The 14,540-nt window shown below is 66.9% G+C and overlaps 1 protein-coding gene across 1 annotated transcript; it reads left to right on the forward strand.

The window, feature by feature from the left end:
• The first annotated feature begins 4,096 nt into the window (after positions 1–4,096).
• RAP1GAP (RAP1 GTPase activating protein) lies at positions 4,097–13,832 on the forward strand. The gene is made up of 20 exons (XM_074161434.1): positions 4,097–4,141; positions 4,222–4,260; positions 4,370–4,555; positions 5,304–5,398; positions 5,479–5,557; positions 5,647–5,700; positions 5,800–5,883; positions 5,970–6,070; positions 6,163–6,292; positions 7,300–7,455; positions 7,550–7,621; positions 7,710–7,796; positions 10,388–10,525; positions 10,623–10,748; positions 11,175–11,243; positions 11,348–11,457; positions 11,536–11,610; positions 13,381–13,474; positions 13,569–13,650; positions 13,753–13,832. The coding sequence occupies exons 1-20, from the start codon at positions 4,103–4,105 to the stop codon at positions 13,830–13,832; spliced, it is 1,896 nt and encodes a 631-aa protein (XP_074017535.1). The 5' UTR covers positions 4,097–4,102.
• The last annotated feature ends 708 nt before the right edge of the window (positions 13,833–14,540 follow it).

Below are 14,540 nucleotides of genomic sequence, written 5' to 3' on the forward strand. Positions count from 1 at the left end.
TCAGCCGGTGTTTGGGGCCGTGGAGCTCTAAAAAGGTGGGTTTTTGGGGACAATTTAGACCCGCGTATTTGGGACCCGCAGGAATTTGTCGCCCCGAAGCCTCCCCGTCCTTCGGGAGCAGCTTTTCTTCTTCCGCGCCTGAAGCACTCGCTTGTCTACGTATTCCCTGGAAATTCCGATTTTTTAATTTTTTTTTTTTTTTTAATTTGCTGTCAAATTATTAACTTTTTTTTTCTTCTTGTTGTTACAAAAATCTCTTCCTTGAGCTTATAACGTTGGAAAATTTCAAGTCTGAACTCAGCGGGGAGGAATTGGCCGGGGTGGCGTTTGGGAGAAGTGATGTCCCCTCTCTCCCCCGTGGCGGGGGGGGGGGGGGGGCGTGAGGGGGGGGGACCGCAGGTACAAGGTGTGATCAAAGGGCCCAGTTACCGTTTTTGTCTGTTCTTTGCAAACTTTTATCGGATTCAAATTGTCATTTGAGCTGTGGAAGCCTTATTAAAGCGCATACACGTCCTCTGGCCTCTATTTTAACGCCTCGCCCAAATCCAGCTCCGGGAGACTCCAAATAAAATGGAGTCAGGATGGGAAGGGGGGGAAGGGGGGGGCACCCCTGGAGTTGGGATCACCCCAACTTTGGCACATGGGGTGCTTTTTGCCGAAGCCTCCGTGGGGGGCTGGCTCCCCAGTGGCATCGCAGCTGCCGCCGGGGTGTCCCCACGCCAGCGCATCATGTGTCCCCCCCCTGTCCACGTCCCCGCGCTGGCGCTGGGCCCGGGTGCTGCTCCCTGGAGGGGGGCTGCGTGGCCAGGGCTCGGTGCCAGCCCCCGGCTGCTTCCGTGCTGGCATCGGCAGTGGGGAGCCCCTGCCAGCCCTTCCTCCGGGGGTGACCCTCCCCCAGCCAAAATGCCCCTGGGGGGGAAAAGGGGTAACTAAGTTGGGGGGGGGGGGGGCTGATGGGTGGGTGGGGTACCCTGGGTACCATGGAGGGGGGGCACCGTGGGTGCTAGGGAGGGATGGGGGGGCACCGTGGGTGCCAGGGAAGGATGAAGGGGGGGCACCCGGGTATCAGGGAGGGGTGGAGGGATTCAGGGGGGCATCCTGGGTACCAGAAAGGGAGGGGGGGGCTCACCCTGGGTGCTGGAGGGGATGTAGCAATGAAGGGGGGACACCCAGGGTACCAGGGAGGGATGGAGGGGGGCAGCCTGGGTGCCTGGGGTGCCAGGGAGGGGTGGGGGGGGGCACCCTGGGTACTAGGGATGGAGAGGGGCTGCCATGGGGTGGATGGACGGGGACATCCTGGGCTGCCAGGGAAGGGTGAGGGGGACCCCGCCAGCTGAACCGGGAGGCGGGGGGGGGGATGGAGGCGATGGCCAGCGGGGGCACCCGGGTACCAGCCCTGAGCGGGTGGACGGAGACGGTTCCCCGGGAACCGGAGGGGGGCGAATCGGGGGCTGCGGGGATGGAGACGGGGCGGGGGGGGGGAGAACGGGGTGCCGGGAGGGCGGGGACACCCAGGTGGTCCAGGGGAGGGGACCAAGGATGGAGGGGGGGGGGGGGGGGCGTCCCCGGCTGGGGGTGATGCCGTCCCCAGTGCCAGATCCCAGTTCCCGGTGCCGGTTGCCGGTTCCTGTGCCTTTTTCCCGGTATCGTTTCCCGGGTGCCGGTTCCCGGTTCCGGTGCCGGTTGCCGGTGTCGGCCGCCCCCGGAGGGGCCGCCCCGCCCCGCCGCACGTGACGCGGCGCGGTGGCTGCGAGCGGCGGGGCCCCCGCTCCGCTCCGCTCCGGTACCGGCTCCGCTCCGGTACCGGCCACGGCCCCGGTCCCGCCGCCCCTCCGGTAAGTGCCGCGCCGCGGGGACCGGCAACCGGGTTCGCCCCGGAGACACCGCTCCCGGTGCCCCCCTCGCCTCCCCCCCAACCGGCGCAGCACCGGAGAGGGGGGGGGCCCATTCCCCGGTGACCTTCAGCCGCCGCCGGTACCGGCAGCGATGGGGAGGGGGATGCTCTGGGCCTGGGCGGGGGGACCCCGGCGTCTGGGCAGGCCGGGGGGGGGGGGGAAGGGGGGCGAATCAGCCCCCCCAGATATTCCCCCACCTGCCCCCCCCCAATAGCTACCCCATAAACTGCCCCCCCCAACCTGGCCCCCCCAAATATCTATCCCATGAATCGCCCCCCCAACCTGCCCCCCTAAATATCTACCCCGTAAACTGCCCCCCTTGCAACCTGCCCCCCCCCACCATCATCTGCCCCCTCCAGTTACGTCAAATTCTCCCTCCCTCCCCCATCCTGTCCCCATCTTCTGCCCCCCCCCCCCAGCCCGGTCCCCACAATCTATCCCCCCCCATGTGCGTGTCGTCCCCCCCCGAAATGTCACCCCCCCCCCAGCCTGGCCCCACATTTGGGTCACTCCCCCACCCCCGGTGCTACTCCCTCGCCCCCCAGGACTGCCCCCCCGCCTTGTGTACTGGGGGAGGGGGGGGGCGATGGGGGGGCCCCCAGGACCCCACACAGCCCCACTGCCCGGCGTGGGGTGACGCTGCAGCCCGTGGGTGCACGGGGACGGGTCTGTTTTGCACGAGGGTCTGTGTTTGCACGGGGGGGGAGGGAGGAGGGGGGAAGGGGGGTTGTCGTGTGACATTGTCGCGTTTGCACGCAGCTGTGTTTGCACGGGGACAGGTGACATTTGCACCAGGGTCCTGCTGGCACAGGGACAGGGTACATTTGCACCAGGGTCACTTTTGCACCAGGGACACACTTGCACGCCATACTGTTTGCACAGGGACAGGTCACATTTGCACCAGGATTGTGTTTGCGCCATGGACGTGTTTGCACAGGGATGGGGGTGTGTGTGTGATTTGCACCAGGGTGGCGTTTGCTCAGGGGTGTAGTGTATTTGCACCAGGGACACACTTCCATGCCATCATATTTGCACCACGGACGTGTTTGCACCAGGGTCATGTTTGTACCACAGTCGTGCTGGCACAGGGATGGGGCTGATTTGCACCAGGGTCATTTTTGCAACTGGGACATGCTTGCACACCATCGTGTTTGCACGGGCACAGGTGACATTTGCACCAGGGCTGTGTTTGCACCGGGACAGGTTGTGATTGCACCCTGTGTTTGCACGGGGAGGGGGTGCATTTGCACCAGAGATCGCTTTCGCCCCAGGGACACGCTTGCACGCCGTCGTGTTTGCACAGGGGTGGGGGCACGTTTGCACCAGGGTTCGTGCTTGCACGAGGGTCGCGCACCCACCCGGGGTGTGTTTGCAGAGGGTTGGGACCCATTTGCACAACGGCTGTGTTTGCACAAGGCCGGGGGGCGTTGGCAACAGGGCTGGTGTCCCGGTGTCTCGGTGTCCCGGTGTCTCAGTGCCCCCCTGTTCCGGTGTCCCCCTGTCCCCGTGTCCCCCTGTCCCGGTGTCCCGGTGTCTCAGTGTCCCCCTGTCCCCGTGTCCCCCTGTCCCGGTGTCCCGGTGTCTCAGTGTCCCCCTGTCCCCGTGTCCCCCTGTCCCGGTGTCCCGGTGTCTCAGTGCCCCCCTGTCCCGGTGTCCCGGTGTCTCAGTGTCCCCCTGTCCCGGTGTCCCCGTCCCGGTCGGTGCCCGGCGCTGCGGGTCCCGGCGCTGTCCGTGGTGCTGCCCCGCGCGGCGCCGCCTCCCGCCCGCAGGGGGCGCCCTTCCGGGGAGGGGTGGGGTGGGGGGGTGAGGGGCTGAAAGGGTGCGATGAGTTCTGGGGGGGGCCTCAGCAGCCGGACACCCCCATGGAGTGACCCGGCACCCGCCGCTCCTGTCCCGCCGGCTCCTGGCAGCCAGCAGGGTGGCGATTGGCTCACTGCCATCAGTAGGCTTCAGGGGTAACGCCACTGCCCGAGTGGCCGGGGGGCACGGCGAGGGGCTGTGGGGGAGCTCTCCTCTCCCCCAGGAAGCACCATGGACCCCCCAGGACCCTCCCAGGCCACCTAGACGTGTCCCCAACTGGCACCACCACCCCCTCAGCCACCCCGTCCCAAGGTAAGCCCACCTAAGAGTGTCCCTCACCCAAGGGTGCCCATCCCAAGGTGGGGTGACGGGCACCCACAGCCCCCCCTCTCCCGCAGGGCAGCAGGATGGCCCAGCAGCGCCACGCCGTCCCCCCACCGCTCAAGGTAGGCGTTGATGGGGTGGGGGCACCCAACCAGCACCCATGGGTGTCAGCGTGGCCTTCACCCACCCCATTGTCTTGCAGACAGAGGAGGACTACATCCCCTACCCCAGTGTGCATGAGGTAGAGCCCCCCCTCCCCTCCAGAGATGGGTGCCAGGGCAGGCGAGCGGCTGGGGGGGAGGTGGGTGGTTGGGTGGGTGGATGGAGCACCCATCGCCATCTGGGTGCAGGTGCTGGGCCGGGAGGGGCCGTTCCCCCTCATCCTCCTGCCGCAGTTTGGGGGTTACTGGATCGAGGGCACCAACCACCAGCTGAGCGAGGCACCCGAGTCCCCCCCCACCCCGGCACCCAGCACCCGGGCGAGGCTTGAGGGCAACCACACAGCCAAGATCTACCGCAAGCACTTCTTGGGCAAGGTGAGGCCCCCGTGGGTGCTCCAGGTGTGGGTGCTTAGGGTGGGCGGGTTCCCTATGGGTATGGGTGGACATCAGCATGGTGTGCTCATGGACATGGGTGTCCCATGGCATGGGTGCTCATGTGTTTGGATGTTAATGGACATGAGTGTGGTCATCTATGGGCATGGGAGACCCGTGGGTATGGGTGCTCATGGACCCGGGTGCCCCATAGCATGGATGTGCATGGGCATGGGAGCTCCATAACTGTGGGTGCCTGTTGTTATGGGTGCTCAGGAACCTGGGTGACCCATAACATGGGTGCTCAAGGGTATAGGTGGCTCATTGCATGTGTGCCCATCAGTGTAGGTGCTCTATAGGTGGTGGTGTCTGTGGGTGTGGGTGCTCATGGACATGGGTGCCCCATGGGAATGGGTGATCAGAGTTATGAGTGCTCAGAGACATGGATGACCCATGGCATGGGTGTGCATGGGCATGGGTGCCCTCCAAGTGCATGTAGGATAGGTGGCCCACTGACATGGGTGCTCATGGGTATTGGTGCTCATGGGCATGGGTGTCCCATGGGGATGGGTGATCAGGGTTATGGGTGCTCAGGGAGCTGGATGACCCATGGCATGGGGGTCCATGGGCATGGGGACTGTACAGGTGTCTGTAGGATACGTGGCCCATGAGCATGGGTGCCCCATGGCTGGGTGCCTGCCAGTGTGAGCACCCATTGGCGTGGTCATGGGTGCTTGGCCCCCCCCTGCAGGAGCACTTCAACTACTACTCCCTGGACCCAGCGTTGGGCCACCTTGTCTTCTCCCTCAAGTACGACGAGCAGGAGCACCTCCACCTGCTGCTGCGGTGAGCTGGGTGCTGGGGGGGGCACCCATGGGTGCTGGCTGGGGGTCGGGGGCCACCCTGATCCCCACCTCACCCTGCAGCACCCGCGCCCGCACACTGCATGACGTGGTGCCCATCTCCTGCCTGGCCGAGTTCCCCAACGTGGTGCAGATGGCCAAGGTGGGTGCAACACCTCTGGCAGCACCCATGGGTGCCCCCCTCGGTCCCCCCCCACGGGCCACCCATCGCATCACCCATCCTTCCCGCAGCTGGTGTGCGAGGATGTCAACGTAGATCGCTTCTACCCCGTGCTCTACCCCAAGGTGAGCAGGGTTGGGGGGGGGGGGAGACGGGACAACCCATAGGTTGGGGGGCACCCTGGGGTGCCCCCACCCAACCGCCACCCCCTCCCAACCCCGCAGGCGTCCCGCCTCATCCTCGCCTTCGACGAGCACGTGCTCAGCAACCACTTCAAATTTGGGGTCATCTACCAAAAACTGGGGCAGGTATGGAATGGGATGGGGTGGGGAGGGGGTTAGGGTGTGGGGGGGTCCCGGGTGGGTGCTGACACCCATCCCCACCCCCCCCGCAGACCTCGGAGGAGGAGCTCTTCGGCACCACAGAGGAGAGCCCGGCGTTCACCGAGTTCCTGGAGGTGCTGGGTCAGCGGGTGCAGCTGCGGGACTTCAAGGGGTGCGTGATGGGGTGGGGGTGGGGGGTGGGGAGGAGGCACCCATGGGTCCCAGGCTCAGGGTGTCCATCCCCCCCCCCATCTCTCCACGCAGGTTTCGGGGGGGGCTGGACGTGACCCACGGGCAGACGGGCAGCGAGTCGGTCTATTGCCACTTCCGCGACAAGGAGATCATGTTCCACGTCTCCACCAAGCTGCCCTACACCGAGGGGGACACCCAGCAGGTGGGGCACCCATGGGTGCTGAGGGGGCATGCAGGAAGATGGGGGTGGGAAACACATGGGTGCTTGGGAGGGGAATGGAGGTGTAGGGGGTCTCGGGGCACCCCTGTGGGTTGCAAGGGCTGTTGGGGCACCTATGGGTGCTTGAGGGCATCTATGGGGTGCAGGGGCTGGCAGAGCACCCCTGGGTGCTGGTGGGGGATTGTCTATGGGATGCAAAAGCTCCAGGGGCACCCATGGGTGCTGGGGGGCATCTATAGGGCACAAGGACTATCAGCACACCCCATGGGTGCTGGGGGGTGTCTAGGGGGTTGCAAAAGCTCCAGGGGCACCCACGGGTGCTGGGGGGTGTCTAGGGGATGCAGGGGCTGGCAGAGCACCCCTGGGTGCTAGGGGGCATCTATGGGGCAGAGGAGCTGATAGGGCACCTCTTGGTGCTAGTGGGCACCTATGGGGCTATCAGCACATCCCATGGGTGCTGGGGGGTGTCTATGGGATGCAGGGGACTGGCAGAGCACCCCTGGGTGCTGGGGGGAGTTATCTATGGGATGCAAACTCTCCTAGGGTACCCCTGGGTGCTTGGGGGGGGGGGGGGGGCAAGGGGAGGTACCTATGGTTTGCAAAAGCTCCAGGGGCACCCATGGGCGTTGGGACGGGACATCTATAGGGCAGAGGGGCTTGTAGGGCAGCCCTGGGTGCTGGGGGCATCTATAGGGCACAAGGACTACCAGCACACCCCATGGGTGCTGGGGGGTGTCTAGGGGATGCAGGGGGCTGGCAGAGCACCCCTGGGTGCTGGGGGCATCTATAGGGCAGAGGAGCTGGTAGGGCACCCCTGGGTGCTAGTGGGCACCTATGGGGCTATCAGCACACCCCATAAGTGCTGGGGATGTCTAGGGGTTGCACAAGCTCCAGGGGCACCCATGACTGCTGGGGGGGGCACCTATGGGGCACAGGGTCTGCCATTCCCTGGTGTGACCGACCCCCCCATCCCCCTCCCGTCCCCGCAGCTGCAGCGGAAGCGTCACATCGGGAACGACATCGTGGCCATCGTTTTCCAGGACGAGAACACCCCCTTTGTCCCCGACATGATCGCCTCCAACTTCCTCCACGCCTTCGTGGTGGTGCAGCTGGAGCAGGGCAGCTCCCAGGGCACCCTGTACAAGGTATCCCCCTGTGCCTCAGTTTCCCCATCCCCCTGGGGTGCTGGGGGGGGGTGTCAGCGGGGTGCCCCGTCACCCCCCTACACACCCACCGCAGGTCTCCGTCACCGCCCGCGATGATGTGCCCTTCTTCGGCCCGCCGTTGCCCGACCCCGCCGTCTTCAGGAAGGTGAGCACCCATGGGTGCTGCTGGAGGGATGGGGGGGGGAAATGTCCCCCGGGTGGCACCCACCCAGGGCTGCCCCTCACCCCCGCAGGGCCCCGAGTTCCAGGAGTTCCTGCTGACGAAGCTCATCAACGCCGAGTACGCCTGCTACAAGGCCGAGAAGTTCGCCAAGCTGGAGGTGGGTGCGAACGCGGGTGCTGGGGGTGCTGGGCATCGGCGGGAGAGGGGGGCGCCTGGGAGGGGGCTGGGAATGGCATGTGGGGCACGTGGGTGCTGGGCACAACGTGGGTGCCGTGGATGTGGGTGCTGGGGACAATGTGGATGCTGTGGATGTGGGTGCTGTGCCTGCAATGGGGCTGTGGATGATGTGGGGCACGTGGGTGCTGTGCACATTGTGGGTGCTGCAATGGGTCTATGGGTGCTGTGCCTGCAATGGGGCTGTGGATGATGTGGGGCACATGGGTGCTGTGGATGTGGGTGCTGTGCCTGCAATGGGGCTGTGGATGCTGTGGGGCACATGGGTGCTGGGGATGTGGGTGCTGTGCCTGCAACGGGGCTGTGGATGATGTGGGGCACGTGGGTGCTGCAATGGGGCTGTGGGTGCTGTGCCAGTGGGTGCTGTGCCAATGGGTGCTGTGCCTGCAGTGGGGCTGGGTATAATGTGGGGGTCTGTGGATGTAGGGTCTGTGCCTGCAGTGGGGCTGTGGATGCTGTGGGGCACATGGGTGCTGTGGGGCATGTGGGTGCTGTGCCTGCAGTGGGGCTATGCCTGTGGGTACTGGACAAAACATGGGTGCCATGGATGCGGGTGCGGTGTCTGCAATGGGGCTGTGGGTGCTGTGGGGCACATGGGTGCTGGGGATGTGGGTGCTGTGCCCGCAATGGGGCTATGGATGGTGTGGGGCACAGGGGTGCTGTGCACAGTGTGGGTGCTGCAATGGGTCTATGGGTGCTGTGCCTGCAGTGGGGCTGTGGATGTGGGGCTGTGCCTGCAGTGGGGCTGGACATGCTGTGGGGCATGTGGGTGCTGTGCCTGCAATGGGGCTGTGGATGGTGTGGGGCACAGGGGTGCTGTGCACAGTGTGGGTGCTGCAATGGGGCTGTGGGTGCTGTGGATGTGGGGCTGTGTCTGCAATGGGTTGGTGGATGTGGGGCTGTGGGGCGCGTGGGTGCTGTGGGTGCGGTGCCTGCAGTGACGCTGTGCACGTGGGTGCCGTGTACACTGGGTGCTGCCGTGCAAGGGGGGGCCGTGCCTGCAGCAGTGACGTGTGTGGGTGCTGTGTACTCCGGGTGCAGGGGGTGCCATGCACACTGGGTGCCGTGCCCGCTGTGGGTGCTGGGCACACGGGTGCCACACACACTGGGTGCTGTGCATGGGGTGGGGGGGGGTCATGCCTGCTGCAGGGGCGGCATGTGGGTGCTGCGCACTGTCTGGGTGCAGCGCATGCGGGTGCGATGCCTGCAGTGATGCTGTGCACGTGGGTGCCATGTACACTGGGTGCTGCCGTGCAAGGGGGGGGGGCCGTGCCTGCAGCAGCAACATGTGTGGGTGCCCTGCCTGCCATGGGTGCTGTGCGCAATGTGGGTGCTGTGCGTGTGGGTGCCGTGTACTCTGGGTGATGTGTGGGTGTGTGTGTGTGCCACATACACCGGGTGCCGTGCCTGCTGTGGGTGCTGTGCATGGCGGGGGGGGGGGGGGATGCCTGCAGCAGGGGCATGCGTGTGGGTGCTGCACGCCATCTGGGTGCTGTGCCTGCAGTGACACTGTGCGTGTGGGTGCCGTGTACACCGGGTGCTTCTGTGCATGGGGGGGGGGCCGTGCCTGCAGCAGTGATGTGTGTGGGTGCCCTGCCTGCCGTGGGTGCTGTGCGTGTGGGTGCTGTGTACTCTGGGTGCTATACACGTGGGTGCGGTGCCTGCAGTGAAGCTGTGCACGTGGGTGCCGTGCACACTGGGTGCTGCAGTGCAGGGGGGAGGGGGGGGGGGCTGTTCCTGCAGCAGTGCCGTGTGTGGGTGCCCTGCCTGCTGTGATGCTGTTTGGGGGTGTGTGTGTGTGTGTGTGTGTGTGTGTGTGTGTGTGTGTGCTCTGTACTCTGGGTGCTCTGTGTGTGGGTGCCACGCACACTGGGTGCTGTGCGTGGTGTTGGTGACATACATGGCGGGGGGCGGGGGCGGGGGGGGGTAGGACACGAGGGACGTGGGACATGCCTGCTGTGGGTGCTGTGTACGGGGGGGTGCTGTGCGGGTGGGTGCCGTGCACAGGGGGGTGCTCTGCACGATGTGGGTGCTGTGGGTGCTGTGGGCCGTGCGTGGGCGGGTGGGTGCTGCGGGTCCCTGGTAGAATGGGCAGCGAAAAGCGGGGGGGGAAGGAGGGTGTGTCGCGAGGGGGGGGATGTTGTGGGTGGGGGGGGATGTCGCGGGTGAGGGGGTGTTGAGGGGGGGGGGGGTCGCAGGGGGGTGTCGCGGGTGGGGGGGGTGTCGAGGGTAGGGGGTGTTGAGGGTTGGGGGGGGTCGCAGAGGGGTGTCGCGGGTGAGGGGGTATTGAGGGTGTGGGGGGGTCGCAGGGGGATGTCGCGGGTGAGTTGGGGGGGGTGTCGCGGGTGACGGGGTGTCGCGGGTGGGGGGGTATTGGGGGGGTGTCGCGGGTGAGGGGGTGTCGCGGGTGGGGGGTATTGAGGGGGTGTCGCGGGTGAGAGGGTGTCGCGGGTGAGTTGGGGGGGGGGTCGCAGGGGGGTGTCGCGGGTGGGCGGCAGCGCTGCGGGTGCGCAGGAGCGGACGCGGGCGGCGCTGCTGGAGACGCTGCACGAGGAGCTGCAGGCCCGCAGCCAGGCCATGCTGGGGCTGGGCCCCGACGACGAGCGCCCCGACAACGGCGCCGCCGCCCCGGGCTTCTTCGAGTCCTTCAAGGTGGGGCACGAGGTGTGGGCGGCGGGGGGGGTTAGGGGCGCGTTGGGGGCGCCCGGCGGTACCGGGCGGTGCTGACGGGGCGCGGGGGGCCTTGCAGCGGGCGCTGCGGGGCCGCAGCCCCTCCCTGGAGGCCGTGGGGCTGGGACCCCGCCGGGCCCCCCCAACGCCCCCCCCCAACGCCGCCGTCGCCGCAGCCGCCGCCGCCGCCGGAGCCCCCGAGGGCGCCCCGGGGGCCGCCTGCGTGAGTGCCCCGCCCCCGGGACACGCCCCCGTCCCGCCGGCCACGCCCACCGCCCGTCCGGCGCGCGGCTGAGGCCACGCCCCCTCCCGGGAGGCCACGCCCTCTCCGTAGAACAGGGCCGCCCCTAAACAGCTCCAGCCCCGCCCCTTCGCCCTAAGCCACGCCCCCGTGGCAGTCCCGCGCCTCGCTGATACGCCTAAGCCACGCCCCCGACCTTTAAGCCACGCCTCCATTGTTAAGCCACGCCCCTTAGCCTGCCGTCCGCCGCTTCGCGCAAGCCCCGCCCACCCCCGGTGGCCCCGCCCCTCCCGGTGCCCCGTTTACCCGGTGCTCTCCCCGCCCCCCCCACCCCCGGGTGGCCCCGGCCCCCTCCGGTGCCCCCGGGGGGTGACGCGGTGCCGCCCCCAGTCTCTGCTGGTGCCCGGGAGCCGGCGGGGACGCCGCGGCAGCGCCATCGGGCTGGGCTCGGTGGAAGAGGTGGGTACCCCCGGCACCGACCCCCCCGCCGGTGTGTTCCCGCCCCGGTGTGTGTGCGTGACCCCCCCCACACACACACCCCCCCGGTTAACGGCGACCCGCAGGCGCTGCTGGTGCCCGGGAAGAGTCCGTCGCGGCGGCGGCCCGGCCCGCTCGGCTCCCGCCGCTCCAGCGCCATCGGTATCGAGAGCATCCAGGAGGCGCCGGCCGGCAGGTGAGCGCCGGGACCGGGGGCTGGCACCGCCCGGTGTCCCCTCCCGGTGTCACCTCAGCCCCCGTCGCCTCCCCGCAGGGACGGCCCCGCCGCCACCCCCGAGGGCGCCTGCTCCACACACAGCTCCCCCGAGAGCCGCCGGCACCCCGACAGGTCCCGCACCCGGCACCGGGACGGGGGGCACCGGGATGGGGTGACACGGGGTGACACGGGGTCTGGAGGGTACTGGGATGGGGCAGTGCAGGACAGGGTGGCACAGGGATGGGGTGGCACCAGGTTGGGGTGACATAGGGGTGCAACGGGCCAGAGTGACACAGGGGGGTGACGTGGACTGGAAGGCACTGGAATTAGGTGGCTAGAGGATGGTGTGGCACTGGGGTGGGGTGACGTTGGGGTGACACAGGGACCGGAGGGCACCAGAACATGGTGACACTGGGATGGGATGGCACCAGCGTGGGGTGGCATAGGGATGCAATGGGCCAGGGTGACACCAGGATGGGGTAGCACTGGGATGGGGTGACATGGGGACTGGAGGGCACTGGGATCAGGTGGCAACGGAACAAGGTGGCACTGGGATGGAGTGGCACAGGGTCTGTAGGGGACCAGGACAGGGTGGCACCGGGATGGGATGGCACCAGCATGGGGTGGCATAGGGATGCAATGGGCCAGGGTGACACTGGGATGGGGTAGCACTGGGATGGGGTGACACAGAGACTGGAGGGCGCTGGAATGGGGCAGCAAGGGGTGGCACAAAGATGCAATGGGACAGGGTGGCACCAGGATGGGGTGGCTCCCTAGGGGGTGACATGGACTGGAGGGCACTGGGATCGGGCGGCAAGGGGACAGGATGGCACTGGGATGGGATGACATCAGGGTGATGTGGGGACTGGAGGGCACCGGGACAGGGTGGCACCAGGACAAGGTTTCACTGGCATGGGATGGCACCTATATGGGGTGGCATAGGGATGCAATGGGCCAGGGTGACACTGGGACAGGGTGGCACTGGGATGGGGTGGCATGAGGATGCAATGGGATTGGGTTGCACCAGGATGGGGTGGTATCAAGGTGACATGGGGACTGGAGGGCACTGGGATGGGGCAGCACAGGGACTGGGTGGCACAGGGATGCAGTGGACCGGGGTGTCACCAGGATGGTTGGCATGGGACAGCGTGGGGACAGAAAAGCACAGGGACAGGGTCACCCAGGAACCTAGTGGCACAGGGAGTGGATGTCACAGGGAGGTGTGGGGACAAGGTAGTAGGGGGGGATGCAGCGGGGTGGGATGGCACAGGGGTGGGTGGCATGGGGACAGGTTGGTGTGGTGACAAGGGACATGGGGCTGGGACATCATAGGGATGGGATGGGGACAGGGTGGCACTGGTATGAGACAGCCCAGAGATGGGATGGTGTGGGGACAAAGGGCTGGGATATACCAGGGGTGGGATGGCATGGAGATGGGTGACACTGGGATGAGACATCACAGGGATGGGATGGGGACAGGGTGGCACAGGGATGGGACATCCCAGAGATGGGATGGTGTGGGGACAAGGGGACACAGGGCTGGGATACCTCAGGGACAGGATGGCACAGAGACGGGTGGCACTGGGATGAAACATCACAGGGATGGGCTGGCTTGGGGACAGGGTGGCATGGGGATGGGACATCCTGGGGTCAGGATGGCATGGGGACGGGTTGTCACAGGGATGGGGACAGGTTGTCGCATGGATGGGATGGCGTGGGGACAGGGTGGCATGAAGATGGGACATCCCAGGGATGGGATGGGACGGGGCCGGGGTGTCACAGGGATGGGACAGCACAGGGCTGGGGTGTCCCAGGGACAGCGTGGCGTCGCGGTGGGCCATGGCGGCGTCCCCACGGCGCGGTGCCAGCCTGTCCCCTGCTCTGGGGACTGTCCCTTGGCAGGGCCGAGAAGCCGGAGCCGCCGGATTTTTCCCGCTCCTCCTCCAGCGCCAGCAGCTTCGGCAGCGCCACCGAGGAGCCCAGCGAGCCGGGCAGGGTACCGGGGGGGGGGATGGAGGGTGTCGGGGTGCTGGGTGGGTGGGGGGGCCAGCACCCCTTTGACACACCCCCACCCACCCCCGCACCCTTAGGAGAACCGCTCACCCTCGGGGACCCACCACGACGCCTTCACCGACACCCCCTGGCAGGATGACCCCCCCGGCACCTCCCCAGGTAGCCCTTCACCGGGGTGTCAGGCTGCTGCGTGGCTGGGGGACACCCCCCCTCCCCCCCCCCGCCCCAGGGGTCCTCACAGCCCCCCCCCCTTTTCCTCAGGCCGCCGACCCCCTGACCCCCCCTGCCCCGAGATCAAAATCCAGCTGGAGCGGCCCCCCCAGAATCCGGTGAGGCTGTGACACCCCCTCCCAGTGCACCCCAATATGGGGGCACCCATATGGGGGTGCACCCACTGATGCCCCTCTGCACAGGGCTCATAGTCGCACCCCCCCCCCCCCCCCATCCTGGGGAGGATGGGTGGTGGCACCACTGTCACCCCCCGCCCCGCCCCGTGTGCCACCCCCATGGCAGGAGCCGAAGCCATCATCCTCGGTGCAGGATTTGGGGGGACCCCCCCAAAAATGGGGGTGTTCCCCTCCCTCCAGACAATCTCTGTCACCCCAAATACACCTTGGGGAGGGGGGGTGACGGACCATGGAGACACCCCCCCCCCCATGACCCCAATGCCACACGGTGGGGGGGGGAGGCTCTCCAAAATGAAGAGTGGGTCTAACCTGAGCATCGACACCCCCCCCCCCCCCCCCCCCCCCAAAAAAAAAAAGAGGGGGCTCAAATCCAGCGCAAACCCAAAGTGGGGCTCCCCCTGCCCCCACCCCCCCCCCACCCCCTCTTATTTTAAGGGAAAAAATCTCTGGAATGGGTCCGATGCTGGATTTGGGGGGGGGGGGGGGGGGGGGGGAGGGAATTATTTTTTTTCAAGCCCCCCCAGATCGTGTTTGTGTTTCCCATGAGGCCTGTATAAAATAAAGGTTTATTTATCGCTACAGCCGAGGGATGCTGGGGGGGGGGGGGGGCGGTCCTCGATATTGGGGACTTGGGAGGGGGTC

This window comes from Numenius arquata, chromosome 20, assembly GCF_964106895.1.
Source record: "Numenius arquata chromosome 20, bNumArq3.hap1.1, whole genome shotgun sequence".
Classification (NCBI taxonomy): domain Eukaryota; kingdom Metazoa; phylum Chordata; class Aves; order Charadriiformes; family Scolopacidae; genus Numenius; species Numenius arquata.